The sequence below is a fragment of the Paramisgurnus dabryanus genome, chromosome 13 (assembly GCF_030506205.2).
Source record: "Paramisgurnus dabryanus chromosome 13, PD_genome_1.1, whole genome shotgun sequence".
Taxonomy (NCBI): Eukaryota; Metazoa; Chordata; class Actinopteri; order Cypriniformes; family Cobitidae; genus Paramisgurnus; species Paramisgurnus dabryanus.
The window spans coordinates 21688987-21710354 of record NC_133349.1 but is presented as its reverse complement, the minus strand read 5'-3'; the positions used below and the strand labels follow the sequence as shown (position 1 = coordinate 21710354).

At 38.0% G+C, this 21368-nt stretch overlaps 2 protein-coding genes across 4 annotated transcripts in view; one reads left to right on the top strand and one right to left on the bottom strand.

Moving 5' to 3' along the window:
* itga10 (integrin, alpha 10) overlaps nucleotides 1-11982 on the top strand; it is a 39092-nt gene extending 27110 nt beyond the window's left edge. For both annotated transcript variants that reach the window (XM_065261259.2, XM_065261258.2), the window contains exons 15-31: nucleotides 2057-2260; nucleotides 2537-2667; nucleotides 2806-2972; nucleotides 3361-3503; nucleotides 3594-3704; nucleotides 4238-4323; nucleotides 4417-4558; nucleotides 4839-4931; nucleotides 5044-5120; nucleotides 7171-7260; nucleotides 7428-7512; nucleotides 7598-7711; nucleotides 7806-7913; nucleotides 8347-8460; nucleotides 8618-8713; nucleotides 10050-10163; nucleotides 11246-11982. In XM_065261259.2, the coding sequence (XP_065117331.1) occupies nucleotides 2057-2260; nucleotides 2537-2667; nucleotides 2806-2972; nucleotides 3361-3503; nucleotides 3594-3704; nucleotides 4238-4323; nucleotides 4417-4558; nucleotides 4839-4931; nucleotides 5044-5120; nucleotides 7171-7260; nucleotides 7428-7512; nucleotides 7598-7711; nucleotides 7806-7913; nucleotides 8347-8460; nucleotides 8618-8713; nucleotides 10050-10163; nucleotides 11246-11302 (1932 nt within the window). In that variant the 3' untranslated portion in view covers nucleotides 11303-11982. The remainder of the gene's footprint in view (nucleotides 1-2056; nucleotides 2261-2536; nucleotides 2668-2805; nucleotides 2973-3360; nucleotides 3504-3593; nucleotides 3705-4237; nucleotides 4324-4416; nucleotides 4559-4838; nucleotides 4932-5043; nucleotides 5121-7170; nucleotides 7261-7427; nucleotides 7513-7597; nucleotides 7712-7805; nucleotides 7914-8346; nucleotides 8461-8617; nucleotides 8714-10049; nucleotides 10164-11245) is intronic.
* On the bottom strand, nucleotides 11950-21034 carry polr3c (polymerase (RNA) III (DNA directed) polypeptide C). Of its 2 annotated transcripts, none has more exons than XM_065261261.1 (15): nucleotides 20915-21034; nucleotides 18136-18282; nucleotides 17739-18003; nucleotides 17401-17607; nucleotides 15937-16016; nucleotides 15756-15857; nucleotides 15452-15544; nucleotides 15266-15346; nucleotides 14282-14333; nucleotides 14030-14090; nucleotides 13362-13512; nucleotides 12701-12802; nucleotides 12572-12621; nucleotides 12336-12485; nucleotides 11950-12246 (listed from the first exon to the last, which is right to left on the bottom strand). In XM_065261261.1, exons 2-15 carry the CDS (start codon nucleotides 18280-18282, stop codon nucleotides 12168-12170), a joined length of 1620 nt encoding a protein of 539 aa, XP_065117333.1. In that variant the 5' UTR covers nucleotides 20915-21034; the 3' UTR covers nucleotides 11950-12167. The 2 variants fall into 2 exon arrangements, with proteins under 2 accessions (XP_065117333.1, XP_065117332.1); XM_065261260.2 differs by having other exon boundaries at nucleotides 20893-21026.
* Between the last annotated feature and the right edge of the window lie 334 nt (nucleotides 21035-21368).

Genomic DNA, 21368 nt, shown 5'->3' with positions numbered 1-21368 from the left:
ATTAAATATTTAAATAATTCAGCTTTTATTAAATCTATAGCATTCACTAACATGGAAACATTTTAACTCTTTCACCACCAGCGTTTTTTAAAAAAGTTGCCAGCCAGCGTTTTTCATGATTTTCACAAAAGTTTAATGTCTTCCAGACAGAGATGCTCACAAGTCTCTGAGCTCGAGTCCGAGTCAAGTCTGAAGTCTCTGGGCTCGAGTCCAAGTCAAGTCTCAAGTCTCGTTGTAACAAGTAAAACTCTAATAACAAATAAAGAAATTATAAACATTTATAAAAAGAACAAAGTTGCACATTAAGTAAGGTCTTAAATTAGCATTAGGTACAGAAATTAAATTAAATGGATAATAATTTTTCTTTATTGTACAAATTAAATATTATTATTTTTGAGCAATAGAAGGGATTTTCTGTTTGTCTTGGGTTGTTTGATTAACATAAATGACACAGACTCAAGTAGGTTAATTGAGAACAAATAAGCCCAGACTGGTTTCTGACTGGTTTCTTAAGACATAAACAAAAATGTTTTTATTAGAAAAAGAATACTGTGAGATCATTTTGTGTGTATGTGCCCTGTCAAGAAAAGAAAGATTTTATGTTGGCTTAACTTTTGAAACACTTCTCTCTGTATGTGCACTATTGAGGGCACTTAAACGTGTGCTCAAACACAGGCAGAGTGTGAATTCCAAACAGCGCTTCAGGAAGAAGATACAGCAGTCGCTTCACATAAAAATGTTAAATTGTTTTTCATTGCTCTATTCAGCAAATGTATGTTAATGGACTACACTACAGTATGACACAAAGTAGCGCAACTCTGGACCTGACTGGAGCTGGACCGGACACATTTAAACGCATGTGCGTACAGAAATCTGCTCACTTGAGCACCTTTTTGCGGTTAAATTGTTTAACCATTTAAACAATTGCAAGCCTTAGAAACACGTTAATGATAATCTTACCCTATTTAAATTGCATATTAATCCACGAATCGCATGCGAGCCGAACCGCGGATCCGTCACAGCACTACCCAAAGCTTCAGATGAATGGCACAGCAGCAGCCGGTGCAGTTGACATGTATGTTCGCGGCCGCGCGCGCGGAGCAGATACGTCACGTGTGACGTCGTGGGCAGGTTGTAGGTAACGGAGGGAGGGGTATGACAGCGAGCTCATCAGACGTTTTCTAAAAATAAACATTGTTCACGAGTCGCGCGGCTCGAGTCCGAGTCGAGTCTGAAGTCTATGAGGGTCGAGTCTCAAGTCGAGTCTGAAGTCACTGTGTGTGCGACTTAAGTCGCACTCGAGTCCGAGTCTCAAACTCGAGTCCCCATCTCTGCTTCCAGAAAATGTTCTTCTTCAAATATATAAACATACAATATACCAAATGAAAGAACAGACCCTCTGCTTTCAAAAAAAAAAAAAAACGTTTCATCCTTCCTTCAGTAGTTCTTTTGTAATCAGCTTTTGAATATGGGTAGGTTTCTGCAAAAACACCACATTTTGAGATCATAGAGATCCCATTCAGAGCGATCTTTAAAACAGACACGGACATGCAGCAGCTTGCCATAGGGCATACTTCCGGGTTTAAAAAGTTGCGGAAGGGCGCCACCTAGTGGATAATAGCGACATTGCGGAAAGACGGAAAAACTCGTCATTGGCGGGGAAGCGTTTTCTCTTGATTGACGAGACATCTCGTCAATGGCGGGGAAAGAGTTAAAGAGTACAATGATTCGTATTTTGTATGAGAAGATGATTACATTTTGAATACCCTTCACATCAGTGTATTAAGATTTCTGGTTAAAACCATCAGTTTATGAGCTTACCAGGTGTTTCACATCTGACATCTGTACTTTCAGAAAAAAGGTACGAAAGGTGTCACTGGTAGGGTACCCTTTATGTACTAATATGCACTCTTTAGGTACAAATGTTCTCTTTTTGAAAGGGTACTGCAGTCACAGCTTTCTGTTGCCATGCTAAAGTAATTTCTTTTGCCATTTCAGAAAATTTTAAGTTATATAAATTCTTTATTCTCTCTGTTTATATATCTCTCTCTACCAGGATGGTTTTGCACCTAACGGTACGCTGCATTCTCAGCGTAAGGCGCAGGATGCTCGGTTCGGATATGCCATGGCTGTAGCACCTGATTTGAATCATGATGGGTACACTGACCTGCTGGTTGGAGCTCCACTAGAGGATGACCACCAGGGAGCCCTTTACATCTACCATGGCCACGAATATTACATCATACCGCAGTACAAACAAGTAAACATGCCACTATGTAATGTGTGCAATGACAAGTGTGTCATTCCTTAGCCACTGGTGTCAATAAGAATAATTTAAATATACAAACATGTTTTCCTGTCTTTCATTGGTTGTACATGCAGAAAGTCACTATAGCAGAAACACTATTGGTTATTGCTGTGTTTGACATAAGAAAAATTGCACGATTGTCCTGGACCCCTTGTTGAGAAACACAGTTTTATGTAATTGATTATCATTACTTTTGTGATATCATATGAATGTAAATTCTTTGTGTAGCGCATTGCTGGTTCCTCTCTCTCTACTGGGCTGCAGTATTTTGGCCGTAGCTTGAGTGCCTTGCTGGATCTGGATGGAGATGAGTTACTGGATCTTGCTGTGGGAGCGCAGGGCACTGCAGTCCTGCTGAGGTACTGTAATCAGTCCATGCACTATTACAAAACTGTCGTCCATCATACAAGTCTTCAGTGTTTTATTTTAAATTGTGTAGAACAGGTTTGACTTCAACCCACGGTGGTCTCCTGCGGTCTACCCTTGTCTCTCTGCAGATCACGCAGTATAGTTCAGATCAACGTCAGTCTGTCCTTCCAGCCGCACTCCATTAATGTAATCCAGAAGAATTGCCACAAGGCTGGCCGAGACTCTGCATGCCTTAATGCCACGGTCTGCTTCCTGGCCATGTCCCGCTCGCCGGGCTCTCACGGCACATATTTTGGTAAGAAATCATGCAACTAACCAGCATGAAACATTTTTGACACTCATCCATTGCTGTAACTCCACTGGTAATACAATATCTGCAGTGTCTGAGGCCACTAGTGAAAATTCTGTTTTCATTTCAAATTATATTATAAGCTGAACAATTTGGGTGAAGAGCTGAATTGAAAAATTAACAAGAAGAACTTTAAAACATGATACAGCATGTTAACCCAGCATGATGTGAAAATGGACATTTTGTGCGAAGGGACCTGGAAATAATGATATAAAAGCTTTATTCATTTTTATTTTGTATCACAACATTTATTGGATTAAGATAAAAATCCTAAACCTTTAATAATTTATACTATATATGCCTCCTATTATATTTCTCCTGCTTATTTCTATAGATATGCAAGTGGGAGCCATGTTAGATGACAGAAAGTTCTCGGCTCGTGCTCTGTTTGACAACAATACCCAGAGACAGACCCTTATGGGTGTCAGTGGTCGTGTTGGACAATCCATGTGCTACACGCTACCATTTCATGTGTTTGTGAGTTTGTGAATCCATGGAGGACAATAATTAATTTTCATGTTCTTTATTATTTTATGAAAGGATTTAACACTTCCTTTGAACCTGTAGGACACAGCTGATTATATTCGACCGATCAGCTTCACTCTGCGCTTTAAAGTCAATGATACAGAGAATGGTCCGGTTCTGGATGAAGGCTGGCCGACCACAGTCAAGAAGTCTGTGAGTTACACAAAGCAGCGACTGCTTTAATATCTCAATGCTGAAGAGAACAATAAGAAAATAACTATTTACTCTGCACTAAATGGCAGTGCTGTGGTTGAATAATGCAGATTAAGGGGCGGTATTATCCCCTTCTGACATCACAAGGGGAGCCTTATAAAAATGACCTATTTTTTCACATGCTTGCAGAGAATGGTTTACCAAAAATAAGTTACTGGGTTGATCTTTATAAAATTTTCTTGGTTGATAGAAATATTAAGGACCCAATTATAGCATTTAAACATTGAAAAAGTCAGATTTTCATGATATGTCCCCTTTAATTATTATTAAGACAATAGGCACAGGATTGTTCCTAAATGCTCTGTTGTTCAGTTGTTAGTGCATTGTGACACCAGTGCAAAGGTCATGGGTTTGATACCCAATGCACTATAAGTTGCTTTAGACATAAGTCTTTGACAAATGCATAAGTGTGTTTAGCATTGTTTATGTTATGTTTTGATATTCAAAATTGAATGATGATTCCCCTATATTAGATCCCATTCTTTAAAGACTGTGGAGAGGATGATGTATGTGTACCAGATCTGAGTCTGAAGGCCCATATGGACATTTCTGGAACGAGGTAAACATTGCAGGCACTACAGGATAAAGTTGTGACATACTGTGTGGTGCGAAGGTTAAATATATATAAACGTTTCATTATCTGTGCTGGCAGGCAGCAGCCGTTTGTGATACGCAGCCCGCGGCGGAGGCTGGCAGTAGAAGTGCAGCTACAAAACAGTCTGGAAAACGCTTACAACACCAGTCTAACTTTACATTACTCCAAAAACCTGCACTTCAGCAGCCTGAGCATCCGGGTACAAACACAGTCTCTCCCTTTTACTTCAGCATAGCTTCACACATAAGGATTTGAAACTGATCAGGATTTTAGAATCTGGAAGCTACTATGGTTCTCATATGCAGATACACAAATGCACATTACTGTAATGATCATTTATATACAGTAGTAAGCTTATTACAAATAATACATCAGACTTTCCTTTACAATTTCTGTGCTGAACCTATTCTGGTGCATATCCAATGTGGACCCAATCCTGAGTTTATCATGAATTATCTTATATCTTTATTTTTCTGTAGGAAGATGCCCAGTTTAAGATTGAGTGCACAGCTTTAAGCTCAAACAGTCACTCCTGTAATGTGAGTTACCCCGTGTTTCGCTCTCATTCTAAGGTGAGGCTCTAAGAGAAGTAGAAAAGCAAAGTTTGCTGTTTAGTTATGATTCATTTAAACAGTCATGAAGCTTTTCAGTGACTTTTTGATTCAATTGTCTCATTATTCTCAGGTGAACTTCATGCTGGAGTTTGAGTTCAGCTGTACATCTCTCATCAGTAAGGTCCAGATGAAGCTTGTAGCTGCAAGGTACACACACTTACATTGTATTTGCACGCTATTATCAAGGATTACTCCCGATAATTTAATAACCCCCATGTCATCCAGGATGTTTATGTCTTTCTTTGTTCAGTGGAAAATAAATATATTTTTCTCCATATAGTGGACTTTAGTGACCTCAACAGTTTACAGTTTCAGTGCAGTTTAAAATTGCAGTCTTATGAGCTTCAAAGAGCTCTAAACTATCCCAACCGAGGCATAAGGGTCTAACGATTGTCATGTTTGGCAAAAAAACATTTTTTAAATATGTACTTTTAAACCACAACTTCCCTTCTTGCACTAGCTGTGTGACTTGCCAGCGCAACCTTACATATTATGTAATCACGTCGAAAGGTCACGCGTTACATATGTGAAACGCACACTTGCGGACCATTCTCTCGGTCTCCTCTCCACTAATAAGCTGGTGTGTGGTGGGAGTTCTAGCACAATATGGCTGCCGTCGCATCATCCAGGTGGATGCTGCACATTGGTGGTGGTGGTTGAGGAGATTCCCCCATTCATATGTAAAGCGCTTTGAGGTCTGCAGAAAAGCGCTATATAAATGTAATGAATTATTATTATTATTATTATTATTATTATTTTATACAATAAACCAACAAAAAGACATTAATTAGTATCATTCCATATACAACAACATCAGAACGGTCCTCTTTCTTCACACTTGTGAACATTTAAGCGGTAGTTTTGCATACATCATGCGCATCACGCTACTAGTGCAAGACGAAGTTGTGGTTTAAATGTACAAATTTTTTTTTTGTGTGCAAAAAATAACAAAATTTGTAGATAAAACCCTTATGCTCCGTTTGGATAATTTAGAGCCCTTTAAAACTGCATTGAAACTATAAACTGTTGAGGTCTAAAATTCACTATATGGAGAAAAACCCTGAAATGTTTTCTTAAAGAAAAACTGAATTTCTTCTCGACTGAACGACATAAAGAAAGAAAGACATAAACAACTTGGATGATATGGGGGTAAGTTATCTGGATTTTTTTTATGAAAGTGGAATACTACTTGATGTACTCATTTAAACTCCTGTGATTGGCCATTAAATGAGTGTGCTCAACAGACATGTCAGTGATTTGTTGTAATGCTCGAAAAACTCATAACCATTACACTTTCTCCAGCAGCGGGTCTTGGTATCGCCATCTTTGCACAAATCTATATTGCACTGTCAAAAGATAATTTTATTTGTTTTTAAATGTATCACATACAGCTGCTGCCTGAAAAAACGACACTGTAAAAAGTTAAAGTTGGATTAACTTAAAAAATTACATTAATTGGTAAACTTTTGGGTGGTTTCCCGGACAGGGATTAGCTTAAATGAATAGTCTACTCATTTTCAATATTAAACTATGTTATTACCTTAACTAAGAAGAGTTGATACATCCCTCTATCATCTGTGTGCGTGCACGTAAGCGCTGGAGCGCGCTGCGACACTTCGATAGCATTTAGCTTAGCCCCATTCATTCAATGGTACCACTTAGAGATAAAGTTAGAAGTGACAAAACACATCAACGTTTTTCCTATTTAAGACGAGTAGTTATACGAGCAAGTTTGGTGGTACAAAATAAAACATAGCGCTTTTCTAAGCGGATTTAAAAGAGGAACTATATTGTATGGCGGAATAGCACTTTTGGGAGTACTTCAACTCGCCTGAAAAATCCACTCCCCTTCTCCGTCTCATAATGGGAGAGGGAGGGTGTTACTGCGCCGAGTCGAAGTACTCCAAAAAATCAAAATTAAAAGAAAATTCCTGGAGATGTCGTGGCTAAAATGTGCATTACACTCAATACTTGTTATTTATAAAACTGTTGTGTACTAGTCAATTTAAAACAAATTTGTAAGCATCTAATCCAGTCAGAATGTAAAGTCGGACATGTTAGTTTTATAACAGCAATATAAATCAAACAAGAGTTCTGTTATTATTATCTGTGGCTAAATTATAGCCATGCTGAGATTTAGTACATCACAGCTATGTGATGCTTCACTGAGTTTGTGTTAATTTGTGTGTTGCTACAGTGACAGCAAGGAGAGATCAGAAACACTGTCAGACAACAGCGTTCAGTTGCAGAGTATTGTTCAGTATGAACCTGATCTCTTTATTACAAGGTTAGTCACCCTCTCATTGAGTCGATTGGTTTAATTTTTGGACCCATTAAATATGCATCGGTTGCTCTGAAGCACAAACAAACATCTCATTTCCTTCATATAAGAGCTGTAATCTAGACTAGATGATTTGCTGTAATATGTGCTTATTATGGTTCAATCCACTACAGTGACTCCAACTTAAACCGCTATGAGGTTCACCCGACCAGGACTGTGTCAGAGGGGACAGGGCCTGAGTTCCACACACATTTCAGGGTGGGTCAAAGTAAACCTGACAGGCAAGAGTCTCTGTATGTTTAAAGTCTAAGCTAATGAATTACTATGCGTTCTGCTTTTTCAGGTGCAAAACTTGGGTTGTTACGCAGTTAGTAACTTCGATCTAAGTGTTCATTTGCCCTCCGTGGCTTCGGGGGACAGAGTTTTTGCAGCTGTGGTTGATGCTTTCTCTCACAATGTTAGTATAGAAATGTTTACTCAAAGCATGCGTAGTACAATATTTAGCTTAGTAGTTGTGTTTTTGTACAGTTGAAATTTCTTTCTGTGTTTAGTCCTCAGGAGTGAACTGCAGTATAGTCAGTGATCTTGCTCAGCTGAAGTCTAGGCAGCGAGATGTACGTCCACTTCACCCAGAAGACATGAAGAAAAGTGAAGTATTGGTGAGTACATACAAAAGAAAAACATGTAAAGAGCTCAGATGCAAAAGCTGCTAAATGCCACACTCATCAAAAAACAAAAAAAAAAGATGATACTGACTGAACGCTCTCAACGTAGTTCATCAAATACCTTTGCTTCAAAACAATGCTTAATCCTAGACTTAGGCCATTCAGAAATATTGATTTGTTGGCCAAGTATTCTAAGTGCACGGAAGATGAATTGGATAAACCACGATTAAATGACGTTTTTTAGTGCAGAGTGACTGGAGACTTTAGAAATGGAGATTTTTGTAGGGGAGGGTTTTGCAGCGAAAGAATTTGTTCAATATCAATGAATTGACTAAAGTGACGTTTGTGAAAATAAAGCATTTCAATTACTGACTAATAACCTTGTCATTGCTGAACCTTATGTAGATTTTTTTGTTTTCCTGTTCAGAACTGCAGTTCATCGTGGTGTGTGGAGGTTGTGTGCAATGTGCAGCAGTTACTGAAAGGACAGACGGCCCTAATCCGCATCACGAGAAGAATTCATGACAACTTCTTCAGACAGGTGAGATTCCCTCTCTTACATGCACATACAGTATTTCAGTTTGCACATGCAAGTGGTAGTGAATCACACAACATATACACAGTGTCTGTACTAAGATCTGTTTGGGCTTCAGTCGCTAAACCCTAAGCAACCTCTAACAACTGTGTGTTGATGTCAGGCAAAGTATAAAGCCGTGACAATAGTGGGCTCGTACCAGCTGACTGCTCGGGATTCCAGTTTGATTACATTGGGGGATGCTGCCCTCTTGAGGGAGGTGAGAGAACTTCATAGATATAAAGTCACGAAACACTAAACATTATAGGATATTTACTATGTGTGAAATGAATACTAAATCATAACTAATGTATTTTCTGCAGAATTAAAGGGATATTTCACCCAAAAATGAAAATTCTGTCATTATTTACTCACTCTCATGTTGTTATAAACCTGTATAGATTTCTTTGTTCTGATGAACACAAAGAAAGATATTTTGAGAAATGTTTGTAACCAAACTGATTGTGGACCCCATTTACTTCCATAGTATTATTTTTTCCTACTATGGAAGTCAATTGGGTCCACAAACGGTTTGAGGCAAACATTTCTCAAAATATCTTTCTTTGTATTCATCAGAAGAAAGAAATTTATACAGGTTTGTAACAACATGAGAGTGAGTAAATGATGACCAAATTTTCATTTTGGGGTGAACTATCCCTTTAACTGTGCTAGGGCTGCCTAATGATTATTCACAACTAATAGTTTGCAGAATAAAAGTTTTTGTTTACACAATTATTATACACAGTAAATTAACAAATATTATGTATACATAAATTTAAACACATGTATGTGTAATTTTAAGGCAAAAATATATTGATATAATAAATATTTATATTTATATATGATATAAATTATATGTAAATATACAAATGTTTATACACATGCAAATATTTCTTAAATATATACATGCATGTATGTGCATTTATGTAAGGGATAATGTAGAGGCAGCCGGTAGTTATCGGGAAATAAGCCCCGACAGTGTATTGGCATATTTGTTTTAAATGAACATTTTTATCCTTCCGCGAAACTTTGCACAGATGCCTAAAATGATCGTTATACCTTATTAAGATCCTCTGCTTCATACTTGTCTGTCTCCATTTTTTTCTCTTTTAGTCAGTCTTTGAGAAGTTTTAATGCCCATTCTGTATTTTTTTGAGTGTTGGCTTCGTAGCTGTCATGCTCTATTTTGTCAAGTTCAGTCTCAGTAAGCTGTCTGTGTCTTGTCGTTGTTCGGGATTTAAAACATACAAGTAGTACTGGCTATGCGTTATTACTTTGGAGCGGTTATTATTTGAAAAGAACGAACCTGCAAATGTCTCAACTGACCAATCAGAATCAAGCATTCCAGAGAGCCGTGTAATAAATATACATAATTATTATACACATTACACACACATTTAATATGAAAACAAAAACTTTTATTCTGCAAACGATTAGTTGTGACTAATCATTAGGCAGCTCCAAACTGTGCTAAGACATCTTACTTAATAATGGTGAAAATAAATAAATGTATTGACAATAAATGTATCTAACAATCTTTCCTACTGTGTATGTAGACAGTTTTGGAAGTACTGAAGGGGCGTTCAATCCCGATTTCACTCTGGATTCTGATTGGCAGTATTATTGGAGGACTACTGCTTCTGGCACTCTTAGTATTCATCCTTTGGAAGGTACACACGCAACTTTTATCAAAGCAGGTGTAGACTTACATGCTCATGTCTATGCATAACTCACAACCTAAAACAACAATACACAAATGTGACCCTGGACCATTCACAAGTCACCAGGGTGTATTTGTAGCATATAGCCAACTATACATTCTATGCGTCAAAATATTTTTTAATGGCAAAAATCTTTAGGTTTTTAAGTAAATCTCATGCAAAGTGAAGATTATTTTTAAATATAAAAAAATGTATTTATAAATTATTAAAAAGGTGATTTTCTTAATATTTAGATTTTTTGCACCCTCAGATTCCAGAGTTCCTTACAAACCATACATCAATGAAAAGCTTATTCATTTATGTATAAATCTCAATTTCAAAATTTTAACCCTTACGACTGGTTTTGTGGTCCACTGTAACAAACCCAAAACACTTTGACCTTGGTTCACATTGTCAGTCCAAATTCGATTTTGATGCATATCTGATTGGAATCCAATTACATTTAGTCAAAAAGCACATTCAATTTTTTTTTCTAATCCGTTTCAGGCTACATCCAGATGTGGTTTGAAATCCTTTTTTGGAAATACAATTCAGTCTGACCGCATTTGTGTAGCTTTTCGGCTACGTCATGCTGTCGCGTCACATAAACACGTCAGACGTCAAGGCAGATTGACGTGTCGGTGCAGATAATATGGAAAATGGCAGAACACTACAGGACGCACAGATCGGATCTGAACAGTTGTGATACACAATGTGGACAGAGAGTCCGTCAAATCAGATATTCACCAAAATTAGATTTGGACTGACAGGCTGAACAAGCTATAAGAGATATGTGACTAAATGTAGGTGTCTGTGAAATCCAGGCTGAAGTCTTACAATCTCATTATGAGAAGAGGAGCATCAAAGTTTAATTTCATGACATTACAATATTAAAGATATAGTTTTTCACAGAATGCTCTTTGCATTATAGGAAGATTTTATGTAGAAAGTAAATCGCAAAAAAATGACTTTCACAGACTGAATCACAGACCTGAAGCAGACAGACTTGTACAATTTGTTTTAACCCATGTGTTTTGGATGTTTCTGCACAGTTGGGCTTTTTCACAAGGAAACAGATGAAAGACGAGGATGAGAACACTGACAGCTGAGTCAAGACTGGACACAAGTTTCCTATACAACCTGGAAATTTACACCCACTTCCTCTTGAAGACATGACTATTGCTTCTGCTCAAGAAACAAGTCCTTTATGATCAGGCAAATATGAAATCTCTGGACTTTGCCCACCACTGTGTTTTCTGCCCCAATTTTATGGGATCATCTCTGGAATGGATTTAAACATGGTGAACTGTTTTAAATGGAGAAGAATGTTGCCACAATCATATAGGTAACCGAAAGCAAAATCCAGTTTGTCAAAATGTACAGTAAATGAGTACGCAAGGGTGTAGGATGCTTTGAGGTTTGGATGTTTCAATTCTGAAGATTTCCTCTCAACTGGGTCAGCTGTACTCTTATACAGGTTAAATGTTTCATGGCAGGAATTCTGGCTTAACAGAGTCAGATTATTTACAATAGCACTGCATGAAATAAACAATCAGTAAGACAAGCAAATGCACTATTTGTGAAATGAGAATAATGTGTATTTAAGTTGAAACAAGCATAACAATTAGTTTATTTAATTTCCTTTCTTTGATAGAAATCACAACAGCTTTTCAAGGTTTTATGGTCAGTGCACAAGTTTGTAAATTGTTTTTGCTTTTTTTGACATTTCATAAATAAAATCACGTAATCCGTTAGATAAAACTGAATTCCATCTTTATTTTAACCTACCGCAAAATAAAACCATGCCATACTCACACGGTTACAAACAGCGTCAGTATCCACTTTCACTTGTCTTTACATGTGGATCAATCTCTCCCTTCTGTAGTTTTCATGTAAACACTTTTTGGTGACCAACTTTTGTCGTTACTGTTCTTCAGGTTCTCAAACATGAACTAGCTTATATTTGTCTTTGAACTATTTGGACTTTGTGGAGTTAATGTAGGATTCAAGAAGAAATATGGTCTCATCCACCTGGTTTTCACTGGAATCCAACCTGCAAGAGAACAGAAGGATAAATGATGTGTGTAAACACGAATCCTGCGAGTCTAACCGGCTTATGGAGTGTAGTTTAATGTGTAGTACTTGTTTATGTGGTGCCGTAGCGACTCCAGCTGCTGTCTCTCTGGAGCTGTGATCATCTCCTCCACCTCTGTCAGCTGCTCGGCCTCTGCCTCCGTGGCCTGCAGGGATGCCAGAATGGCTTCAATTCGCTGAGACTTTTCCAAAAGTCGCCTGTTAATTAATGAACGGATTCATTTAGTCATCCAAGAATTGGACTCGGCTGAAATATCTTTACTGTCAAAAAAGGAGGGACTTGCTTGTTCTCCTTGGTCTCATACTGCCTTCTCTCAATCAGGTTTCCAACTGTCTGTATGGGGTCAAAATACATCATTTTATGAGGACTGGACAAACACCTTTTTAAAAGATCGTTTGCATGAGGTTTGTACCTTATAGCAGTGTTGCAGCAGGAGTCTGGCTGTTGGCAGCTGATTAACTGTGTACAGATAGAACGTTCGAGAGGGGGCGTGGTCTGGTGTCTTTGGGATTTCCTGCCCAATATAAAGAGACAAATAGACAATGACAAATGATGATGAGTTAACTACAGTGTTAGATGAATTTTTGTTATTTGTTTGGGTCTCTAAAAGTCTAAGATAAACTTTGTGTGTATAAGGGGACCCAGGAACTTGTTAGGGGCCCTGTGATGAGAGGATCATACTAAGGACCTTTATAGTGGTTTCCAACCTTATTATGCTTAAGTACCCTCTCGACCACATCAATAAGATTTAAGTACACATTCATCAATACTAAACCAAAGATGTGTACTAATGACTAACCATTTTAATGATAATATCAAATTTATTCATATTTAAATTAATTTCATAAGATGCCTGTGCATTACCCCCATCCACAATTCATGTATGTTCCTGAAATACATTACTTTTACAGTTAAACACACACGTCCATAATGTGATTAACAAGTACAAACCCATCAAAATCTGAATCTTTTTGTGTACCCCTGGTATAGTCTGCTCATGTCCATCAGTGGGGACTGGAGCCCACCCAAACAATCTGAACCTCTACTTTGTCTGTATGCAGATGGGTGTGTACCTGTAGCTGGACCAGATTTTCCGACAGAAGTGTATACAGCATGTCTTTGGCCTCTTTGGCTGGTATCATGGCAAAATCTTCCACCTGCTTTTGCTCCAGGTGCCGTTTCCGTAGCAACAGACGAAAGATGCGAGCTGAACGGGAACCAAACCTAACACAAAGTATAGCCAAATCATGACACTAACCTAAGAAACAAAGAACAACACTTGGCAACACTTCAGTATGGGAAACACATATTCACTATTAACTACAGATTTTTCCTAATTTTCAGCTTATTATACCACAGGGCTGTTGAATGCTTTATTCTGATTGGTTGAAAAATGTTCACTGGTATGCATATTTTTTTTATAAACGCACACCTGACCTGTCAAATGTCTTAGCAATATTTGTGCTAACCGTGGTATAAGTGGAATAATTGATGCCAGGCCATTGAATTATTTGAAAATAATGCACACCCGCGGTGTAACAGCGATTTAACAATTCATTATCAATCATTCCTTACTTAATACTTAGTAAGGTAGCTGTTTTAGCATTTAGCAAGTGTAGGGATGGGGGTGAGACTAATAAACAGCCAATATGATTAGTAATATGCAAGCTAATAGTAACTTGTTAAAAGTAAGAATAGGTCCCCATACTAAAGTGTCCCTGATCACTTTAACTCTACTAACCTCTCCTGGACCACAGACTCGAGAGTGGCCCTGCCCAGGTTAGCCAGTGCACGATGCAAATCTGACCAGAGTCAAGAGTCAACCATTTTATTAAGCTTATATCTTTTTCAATATTTTGTCCAGTTTTGCACATTTTGAAGAATGCATGGTCACTTTGTTGACTGTTTACTCTACACATACAGTAAAATGATTTGCATGCACATTAGGCATGGAAAACTTCCCTTCATCCTTCAGGCAGTTTTGAAAGGATACTGACAACAAACATCCCTCCTCCACTGTCACCCGTCTTCCCCACAAATTCCATCTAGTAAAAGACGAAAGAAGCAAAAGATGAAAACAGAAGATGATTAGATGATGGATGCAAAAAGGTGATTTAGGACCTGGGTAAACAGCAGATATGTGACACTGCCTGTGAAAACCCAGCTCAAGTCATTTTTTGTGATATGCATCACTCCTGAAAGCCTTCACTTATGCCAGCATCAGCAAGGGCAGTGTAGCTGATCTAGACTGCCAAGATAAAGCTGTGCACATCCCATGCCACATTCAAATGCTAAAACTACATTCCAAGAGTTGTCACGGTTTTGTTTTTCTACATAGGCCATCTTAAATGGTAAAGACCATTTAGTGAAAATATTACCTTGATATCTTTAATATAAACTGAATAAGGCCAAATTAATGATTGAAATTAATGTAAACCCAAACTTTGATACTTTTATCTCATAATTAGATTAAAGGGGACATATTATGAGATTTTTTTTAAGATGTACACTAACCCTTAATTTAGGTCTGAGCAAAAGTGTGCTGTTTTGGGTGTGTCATTTAAAATGCAAATGAGCGGATGAAGTGCAAACACTGATCACAATGATGGTGGTTTGTTGCAATTGAAACTCAATTGTGCTGTGAATTATTTTGTCCCTCTCTCTTTCTCTTTGCAGTAAATGGCAGTGCTGTGGTTGGATAGTGCAGATAAAGGGGGTGGTATTACCTTATTCTGACATCACAATAGGAGCCAATTTACAATGACCTATTTTTTCACATGCTTGCAGAAAATGGTTTACCAAAACTAAGTTACTGGGTTGATCTTTTTCACATTTTCTAGGTTGATATAAGCACTGGGGACACAATTATAGCAGTTAAACATGGAAAAAGTCAGATTTTCATAATATGTCCCCTTTAAAAGACTTGGATTTCAAGCAGATTTCACATTATAAAATTGCATGTATTGTGCATACATACCGGATCATCAACGAGGAGAGTAAGGTATTGGTCTAAAATCTGCCTGGCGATGTTGTAATTAGAGGGAAGAGATCGGAAAATCTAACAGAAAAATAATCAAACCACAGCCATGCATAATCAAGTAAATATCAGCCAACATTAAAACACAATATACTCTGGCAATCTTACAATAGATCTGCTTGTTACCTCATTAGCCGAAAGAGCCTGTGTGAAAGCAGCATTTGCAGGTGTTGTAACCTCACTCATTCGTAACATGGTTCGAACTATCTCACTGCTGGTCTACAGTGTAAGAAAAAGAGAGACATTTAGCTGAAACAGACCTACATTCCAACTTATATTTCCCTTGAGAAGAAAACCTAAATGTGAGAAACCAGAACATTCAGTCTCGGATAAATCTACGAAGGAATATTCAGTCCACAGCGTAATTATATCTCACAGCACATCACAGATAAAGGTGTTGATGATATACAGGCTGATGATATACAGTCACCTGATCAAGTTTACAGGCAACGGCACTTATGATGGTCTGATCCCTGAAGTGCAGGTGAAAACGTTCAAAGTTCACCTTCCAATAGATCCCTTCATCACCGAACTAGACACAGAGAGAGAGAACGAATGTATTAGACGGAGATATACATGAGAGTCTGCGTGATGTTATTCGATTGAAATACCTCACTGCTGTCCGTCTTGGCTTTCTTTGCAGCACTCTTGTGAGCTTCAACTTCATCACTGCGTCTTCGTTTTCCCTTACCTGAAAAACAGAAGTAAAATGGAAATATAATATCTTGTAAACCTACTGTATGTGCATCACGTGTCATGTCAAAATAAGTGCCTGCTGCAGACGCGTCTAAAGGGTTTATGATAAAAGTGACGCTCGCGTTTACTGTTTAGTGTCTTGTAAGTATTTTGTGAACATGAGCGTCTCTTTTATCATAAACCGTTTTGATGTGTGTGCAGCAGGCACTTATTTTTACAAGACACATGACGCAACACATATTTTGGAATGACGAGCAACATGCGACACTCCGAACACATATTTTAATTTCCGCCCCTCGGAAGAGAAGTCACCAGCCACCACTGCTCTTAAGCCTGGAGTATAGTCTGTTTTTATGGTCGAATGCACGGCCTTGCAAAGTATAGTTTATTTGACACGTGTACACAGACGTTCGATGCATGCGCAAAATGCAATGCATTTCCTGGGCTACATACTACATTCTTCTGCAGGTGCATGCAGGACATACATGCACTGTACACGGACCCTCACTTGGGCATAAAAATTGACTATTTAAGCCAAACCTTTAGATCAAAAGGTGTATAAGACTATAAGAGGCTGTTTACACTTGGCATTAACATGCGTTTTCGTCGATCGGATCACAAGTGGACAACGTTAATGCCAGGTGTAAACGGTGTTCAAAACGTTTTGAGCTCGTCCACTTTCGACCACTTTCAACCACATTCAGAGATAGTCGAAACCACTTTCGATTGGATCGCTTTGGAGTTGCGGAACGCATATGTGGTTGAATGCGTTTGAACATCCACACGCGACCGCCTTCTCTCCGCCCATTATCTAATCTGAGTTATTAAACACAAGTTTTACGTCTTTTTTTGACTTCTGGCGTAAACATACGGTGAACAGCGCTATTTTTAGCCTTTCATTGATACAACTAAAGCGGCTGATCTCCGTAGTTTCGTTTTGAAAGCGTGTGAAAGTTGCGCGATCCTATTTCATCAATTGCGCTGAAAATTCAGAGAAAGCTCCAACATATAAACGTACAAAACACTATGCAGCATGTATACTTGCTAAACAAGCAGTGGACTCCGACATAATATTAGTTTGCGTCCATATAAACTCATAATTACTCCCGCTCGCGTTTGAATGACAGCAGAGAGACTGGCCCACCGTCTCACAGACCACCCCCTCACAGTATTCAGGACAGATGCGGTCGAAAGTGGACAAAAGAGACGGATTTAAATACCAGGTGTAAACGTAATGTGTCTCTCTCGTCCACTTGTGATCCGATCGATGAAAACGCATGTTAATGCCAAGTGTAAACAGCCTCTAAGAAACAGGCAGTCATGTGTCTAACCACTTACTGTATAGTGTCATCATCCATCTCTTGTCTGAATTAACTCACCGGTAATATTGATATAAGGAAGTTTATAGCAATCTGGGTGGCTTTCTGGTTCACTGGGCTTTGTCACAGCCGGAGGAGGGTTAGAGTTGGCATCACCCGAAGATGATGGTTCTGCCGACAGCATTGGGGGGCAGCGCTGCAAAAAATGCGTCTCCACCAACCGGGAAAATGCAGTGACAACCTCACTGTAGTCCATAGACTGGCCCTCTATGCAACAAGAATTACAGAAATTAAAACATGAAAATAGATTAACCAAATTTCAGACTACTAGGCTTGATTCACATTCTACACATACGAACGATCATGCAGGTTTCCTGTGCAACAGCTGTACAACTCACCTGGCATATTGTGTGTCAGTCTGTCTGCTACAGTACTGACTGTGGTGCTCATCGTCATCTGGCCTCTCTGCAGTATCTCCTCAACAATGAGCTCCCCTGTGTCTCCGTAAAGACTCTTGGCCGTGTAGATGTAGCGTGGATAACGGAGCATGTGCAGAATGTTCTCACTGTTCATCTGGTACTCCACGGGTCCCCCTGGACCTCGACGGCCTGGACCAAACGTACACATCCCATGCTGCACCAGCACACACAAAGACTTCTTGACCTAGCAGAAGTGCGAGTTGAAAGAGACTGATAAATTCACTTAGTCTGTGAAAGAGACAGAACAAAAAAGAAAAGAAACAAGTTTGATAGCCAGGAATAGGTTATTAGAATGTGAGGACTTGTATCGGCTCACCAAGTCAAGCGGTAGTTTGGTCTCATGAACAAGAGCTCGTAAGTTCAGAACTCCACTGCGGAGAAGATGAATGGCCACTTTCTCCACCACCTCTCCAAAGTGCTCCTGCAGTAGCAGCCCACACAGACGAACCTCCTGTGTTGTCATCTACAGAAAGGAGATCAATCAGTTAATAAACGAAAATAATGCACCTTAATCTTATTGAATCTGATGACAGAGAATAACAGGATCGTGGGAAAAAAATACAAATTTAATTCATTTTCTGCATGTTGCATTTTGTGCCTGCATTTTCAAACACTTATTCGATTCAAACCAAATATTGTGATGCTGTGAGTCATCTTGGTGCTGGCTTTTTTGGTTTAAGGCAACCCTTTTAGATACGTTTTTATCTTTATGGAGGAAAAATAAACATTTAATAGGACAGTTTACAAAATGTATAAAGTAGAAAGTTGGAGGTTAGGCCTACATTTCTTGGTCTTAAAGTCGACATAAAATAAAAAAAGTAAAAAATTTTAATGGAATATAGTGGTATTTTTTTTACAAATTACTTATCTGTGAGCTTCATTTTTTAAAATTCATGTGCCCTTATAATCTTTAATAAAAAATAAAACAAAACACAAATTTCCTCAACTCCTCGAAAGGATCTCTCGGGGCCCAGAAAAAATGCAGCGATTAGCAACATGACCCAACTTCAAATTATCAATTCTCGATGGACGAGATCAACTCCCGCCATACCTTTTTTCTCATTTCAAAAGCCGTTTTACTCGGATATACATCACGACTCACTACCCGCTACTTCCGTTTAAGGACCACTTTAATTTTAAAACACAGGATTGATTTGAACTTGGACTTTTTTTGCAGCAAGATCTGGTTGAACCCGGTTGCCAATAAAATATCATTATCTTACTTTAGCGGTTTGTAAATTCTGTTAATATAGCTTTTATTGTAATGGCCTGGCTACAATTTTAAAGACGTCACTATTTCAATTTTGTAGGTGTATGGTGCACTTCATGATGTTGATACAATTTCTCTATGCTCTTGACACTGCTGTTCATGGTATAATTTCAAATTCTTTATGTAATGAAAAACTCCTGTTCTTATATCATTTTTTTTCTTTTACGGGCCATTTCCATGTAAGTTTGTCTAGTTTAATATGACGCCTGTTATTTATCATATTAATTGACTAAATATCCACTAGTTGAAAAGAAAGTGCATACTGTTTTATTAGATTATCATATATTTATGAGGACATTAACTCTAAAATAACATAATATATGTTCTATTCTATATCTATATCTATATCTATATATATATATATATATATATATATATTTAATAATTGTCCAATTTTTATTAATCTTTAATGTAAAGCTGCTTAAAAACAATGCAACATTGTCAAAAAGCAATATATATATTGACTTGACTATGGTTATAGTTATTGCTACTACAGTAAAATTATAATATATTAAAATGTGATTTTCTCCAGACTGTGCAAGAAGCTTTCAGAATATTTCTGTAATTTTAATGAAAGGGGTGCCTGGCTACTACCCAGTTCCCACAGTTATGGTAGCTATCTGACCAAATATTGTTTTGTTTTGTTTTGTACTGTATCTGTAATCAATGAGCAGAAATACCCGAGCATTCAACCAGCACAGACAGAGAAGATGACCTTCTGAACATACTATCACAACATGTTACAGTCTGTAACTTAAAGCTCACGTAACACACGCTGTTTCTGCATTTCTGATATTAATCTGGAGTACCTATGGAGTAGTATGACATCCTTTATATCTCTGAAGAGTCTTTAGTTTAATCAGATTTATAAAAGAAAGATTAGCTTTACCGAATCTTTCCGATAACGTACGAAAAAATGAAGAAGGAGGAGTTATAACACGGGAGGAGCGAGTACGAGTCATGCAACACTATACAACACTGTTTTAACTTATGATTCACTACATGTTCGTGTCATTTATATAATATACACGCGCCTATTTCCAACATAATACAGAAGTCTTACTTACCGCGTGTAACTCGTCATGAAAATCCACCGCATCAAACACACACACGCAAAACTCCGCTGCTAATCCGGATAATAAACTATATCCATTGTTTCCATAAGGCTGGATGTCTTCTCCTTACATCCAAAAACACACTTCTTGTTGTGCCATTGTTGACTTTTGAAATTAAACAAAGCTGAGTGGCGTGATAAGCTGTTAGCAAGCTCTAGCGTCTCCCGCTGACTGACGGCTGGGCGGGGTTTTCCAGGGGAAGTTTTCCGGCGGAAGCCCATATAAAGAAGTGATACGTATCGAAAACCCCTGAAACGTCAGTTAGAACCGTAATCGAAAAAAATTAGCCGAAACTTGTACGAACCCTGGCGAAGTGCATTCGGCACAGAAATACTCTGAAACACACCCAACTGCATTTTTGACACTTTGCCTACATTTAGCATGAGGAAACAACTCTATAACTGTGTTAATAAGTCAGAATGCTTGAAATACCATTAAACCCCCCCTTTAAGCATTGAATTAAAAAGTAAGTCTGAATCGATATTTATTCAAGGCGATCGGCCTCTGGACTTTACAGCATGCGTCTATTTAAAAAAAAAACATGTATTTAAATTTAGATTTTGAATAATAAACATTCCCACATCCTAACACATGGACGTGTTGTTGTCTGGCCTTTTTAAAAATCATACATCCAACGTCTACAACTGCACATACAGAAGCACGTGCACAAAGATGAAACTAACGTTACCTTTAAAAAGCAGCTAACTTACACTGAAGATCTTAGATGAATTTTGTAATCTCGCATGTGTTGTCAAGGCGAAGTGTAATATCACCGCTGAAGAGTTTCCGTGCTATGATCATGTGGCGTTCAGTGATGTCGGATTGGCAACCAAATCGTTTTTATGAACCAATTCTTTCATGATTCAGTTGAACCAACTCGCACAGCGTTTGAGAATCACTTTTGATAGTTTAAAAGTTTAAAACAAAGACGTAGAAATTAACACAAGTGCAGTCTTTAATAATCAAATACAATTTTTTATTTTATTTAAAAAGATCATTTAATGCATAGCTGGGAACTGATCGAATGAAGTGAAGTACTGTTTGGTGCATGCAGCAATCGTATCAGGTGGTGCTTCATACGATTACTGAATGATTACCATATTCATACACCATGGTTTTGACATTAATAATGCGTTTGATAATTTATTCATAAATAAACATTTG

Excerpts from the sequence above, each read along its gene's own strand:
- polr3c (XM_065261261.1), bottom strand. The coding sequence starts at position 18,282 with ATGACAACACAGGAGGTTCGTCTGTGTGGGCTGCTACTGCAGGAGCAC. Across the intron at positions 15,347-15,451 it reads AGGCTCTTTCGGCTAATGAG|ATTTTCCGATCTCTTCCCTC; the intron begins GTAACAAGCAGA and ends TTTTTCTGTTAG. Across the intron at positions 14,091-14,281 it reads AGGAGGGATGTTTGTTGTCA|ATTTGCATCGTGCACTGGCT; the intron begins GTATCCTTTCAA and ends GACTCTGGTCAG.